Source organism: Phragmites australis, chromosome 3 (assembly GCF_958298935.1).
Source record: "Phragmites australis chromosome 3, lpPhrAust1.1, whole genome shotgun sequence".
Taxonomy (NCBI): domain Eukaryota; kingdom Viridiplantae; phylum Streptophyta; class Magnoliopsida; order Poales; family Poaceae; genus Phragmites; species Phragmites australis.
In genome coordinates, this window is record NC_084923.1 from 42,346,366 (window position 1) to 42,349,822 (window position 3,457).

The window sequence follows — 3,457 nt, forward strand, 5'->3', positions numbered from 1 at the left end:
TTTCTCCAATGATTCTTCCGATGAGGAAGATGATTTGGTCTTAGCGACTCTCAGCGCCTAGCATGCGGATGGGGAGGCGTCATAGTGAGGGCATTGGGGCGGTTCAGTGCCGGGTCATCGGTGTATCGATCGGAATCGGCTGGAGGGCTACAATAGGTTGTACAACGACTACTTTGTGGATCCCGTGGTGTACCCCGACTACATTTTCCGTCGCAGATACAATTGTAAACAGAAGTTCTCTTGTGTAAGTATTATGTACTGATGGTGTGTGAGGTGCTAATACTCGGTGTTCGTACAGGTTTAGGATGAAACGTGATCTTTATTGTAAGATTGTGCAGGCGGTTGAGGAGCATGACCCGTGGTTCCAGCAGAGGAGAAACGTTGCAGGCGAGCTGGGGTTGTCCTTCTTGCAAAAAGTTACTACGGCATTCCATATGCTAGCATACAACGCTCCTGCAGATTCTTTGGATGAGTGCCTCCGGCTAGGGGAGAGCACCATCATTGAGAGCATGAGGCGGTTTGTTCGTGCTGTCATCGAGGTGTTCGGCGATGAGTACCTCCGTGCTCTGAATGAGGAGGACATTGCTCGCTTGCTTGCTATCAACGAGCGAAGAGGGTTCCCCGAGATGCTGGGAAGCATTGACTGCATGCATTGGAGGTGGAAGAACTATCCGACGACGTGGTCAGGTTTTTTCACCAGCCATGTCAACGCACCGACGATCATTCTAGAGGCAGTGGCGTCGCAGGACCTGTGGATTTGCATGCCTTCTTTGGCATGCCAGGTTCTCTGAACGACATCAACGTGCTGCACCGTTCACATCTCCTCGACAATCTTGCCGCTGGCGAGGCACCCAAGGTACAATACTCCATTAATGGACACCATTACACCATGGGGTACTACCTTGCATACGATATCTATCTGGAGTGGGCTACGTTCGTGAAGCCCATACAATCTTCAGTTGGGAAGAAGTGACAACACTTCGTGGTTCAATAGGCGGCAGCACGAAAGGATGTCGAACAGGCCTTCGGAGTCCTGCAGTCCCAGTTTCCCATAGTCTGGGGAGCAGCGAGGTTATGGGAGCAGGAGACCCTTAATGACATCATGGTCGCCTGCATTATCATGCACAACATGATAATCGAAGATGAGAGACCGGACGGGGAAGTCGAACACGTGTACGAGGGTGCTGGTGAGGATGTGGTGCCGTCGCATGCCACAACCCCCCCACTGCAAGCATTTATCCAAAGGTATGGTGATATAAGAAGCAGACCGGGTCATCAGCAACTCCGTGACGATATTGTTGAGCATCTCTGGCAGCTCCACGGAGGAGAGTAGTATGAACCTCTTGTAGTTCGATCAATAACATGCTTAGTACTATGTCCTAAGGAACTATGTGGTATGTATGTGCGTATTATGTGAGTGCGTATTATGTTTGGTAATGGTATGGACCGTGCTTGTTGCATGTGTAGTCAAATGAACTCAATCCTTAGATCGGCTTCCTTTGATTCTTCGTGTTTTCAACTACAAACCGAACATCATTGCAGTTTTGCACGACACAAAAACTAGAAAGATAGCAGAAGGGGAGAAATTTAACACAACAAGGTAGGTAACAAATAACAAATGAACATGCAAATCTGGGCATGGTTTCAAATCCATCATAGACTGGGAGGTGACCTTCTAGATTAGCTCCTCCTCTGCTGCAATCCTACACACAATGTTCCTTATTGCAGAACAAGCAACCATGGAGTTCCACACACACAAATAAAGCACACCATGTTTCTACACAACCATGCATTATATTCACTATTTGTAAGCTACAAGAAAGATCGAATCTCGAGCATCCCTCATGGCCTAGAGGCGGCGCGTCGAGCTGCAATAATGCTCTGCCGGAGGCTCTTGTAGTACGCATGCTGGTCCTCATCCATCTGCGAAAGATCCATGTTCATTATTTCCCTCTCCTCCTTTACCTTTTCCCTATCCTCCTTGACCTTTTTCAAGTGCACACGCTCCTCCTCGAGCCTGAGCCTCTATTGCTCTATTCTCATCATCTCAGCAAATCTCTCTGCCCTGTCCTTCTCAACCTTCTCTTTCATGGCCAACTGGCGGTCAAATATCTCAATCATGGACCCAGAAGCTGAGTTGGAGGAGGAAGAACCGCGGGCAACCTCCTTCGAGCGATTGCGGCCAGGTGGCTGTTTCGGCCGTGGACCGCCACTGGAAGGTCCTGCAGCTACACCTTCAGGTACGTTCACCCCGGGAGAAGACTCAACGTGCTGCGTCGATGCGGGGCTGCCCGCGGCGGAGGTCTTCTGCTTCTTGCGTGAAGCCTCAGATTGCCACTTGGGATGATGCCGCAACTCCACCCAACAAGGCAGCAACGTGAACTCCTCATTTTCCGTGGCTTGGAACATCTGACATGCTGCCGCGATCTTAAACACATAAAAATCAGTACTAATTGGATAGTGCCATCATGACAACACATATGGTTAATCTTACAATGGCACATAGATACATCAACCGTAGAAAATAAATGTACCATGTCAGGCTCGGTCGTCCCACTCCTCCTATTACGCAGGGTCCTAGCATAATGCCCGCAGAACCTCTGCACCATCCCGTTGATGAAGGTCCACCTCCCCTGCAGAGACTTCTTGTTGCGGGTGGAACGAAAGTCTTTGTGCTCGTGGAAAAAGGTCTCGATCCTCTGCCAGAAAGCCCTTATACTCTGGTTGCTCCCCACCACGGGATCCATTCTCACGTTCAGCCATGCCTTCACAAGATGAAGGTCCTCCTGCATGGTGTAACTGCATCCACAGCCACCCGCAGCTGCCACCTCTCCCGGTGCCTCGGGTTGCTAATCTTCTGCTACATGAGGCTTTGTAAGATGCCTTCTTGGGTGGGCGCCACAACATCGGCCCAAGGGATCCCATCATCGTCACCACGTAGGAACGGGGCGTACTCCATAGAGTCCTTGCAAACCATTAACAACGAGATGAAATACAACAACACAGTATGAAATCTAAACTATGTACAAGGCATTATCTTGCACAAAATTATCAACCATTCAGACATTACGAACATAACGAGGGATATGTCTTAAGGAGTAACACTTACATCATGCGGGAGTACCAGAGTACAAAACCAACAACTAGAGGCTACCTCGACTCGACAATTATCGAATAATTACCGAACAACTAAATACACACCCTACCTAACTACAGCCTCCAAGATTGATCAGATTTAAGGGACAAGCCATCGTCCAAAATGCCGCACAGTAGGTCATCCGAATCGGCACACAATATTTCATCCGGGCTCCAGTCAGCGGGAACGACGTCGTCGTTAACGTCCTTTGAGCCCGACGCTTCCTCTTGCACTGCCACACTTCCATTGTCATTGTGACAAACATGGTTGGGCATGCCATCGCCACTCAAAGCATCTTCAACTTGGAACACGAGCTGCTCC

General features: G+C 49.4%; 2 protein-coding genes across 2 annotated transcripts; one reads left to right on the forward strand and one right to left on the reverse strand.

Annotated features, from left to right (window-relative positions):
• Positions 1–305: 305 nt before the first annotated feature.
• LOC133910739 (uncharacterized) lies at positions 306–973 on the forward strand. The gene is made up of 2 exons (XM_062353030.1): positions 306–687; positions 783–973. Exons 1-2 carry the CDS (start codon positions 306–308, stop codon positions 971–973), a joined length of 573 nt encoding a protein of 190 aa, XP_062209014.1.
• Positions 974–2,025: 1,052 nt separating this feature from the next.
• Positions 2,026–2,792, reverse strand: LOC133910741 (glutathione S-transferase T3-like). The gene is made up of 2 exons (XM_062353031.1): positions 2,535–2,792; positions 2,026–2,427 (listed from the first exon to the last, which is right to left on the reverse strand). Exons 1-2 carry the CDS (start codon positions 2,790–2,792, stop codon positions 2,026–2,028), a joined length of 660 nt encoding a protein of 219 aa, XP_062209015.1.
• Between the last annotated feature and the right edge of the window lie 665 nt (positions 2,793–3,457).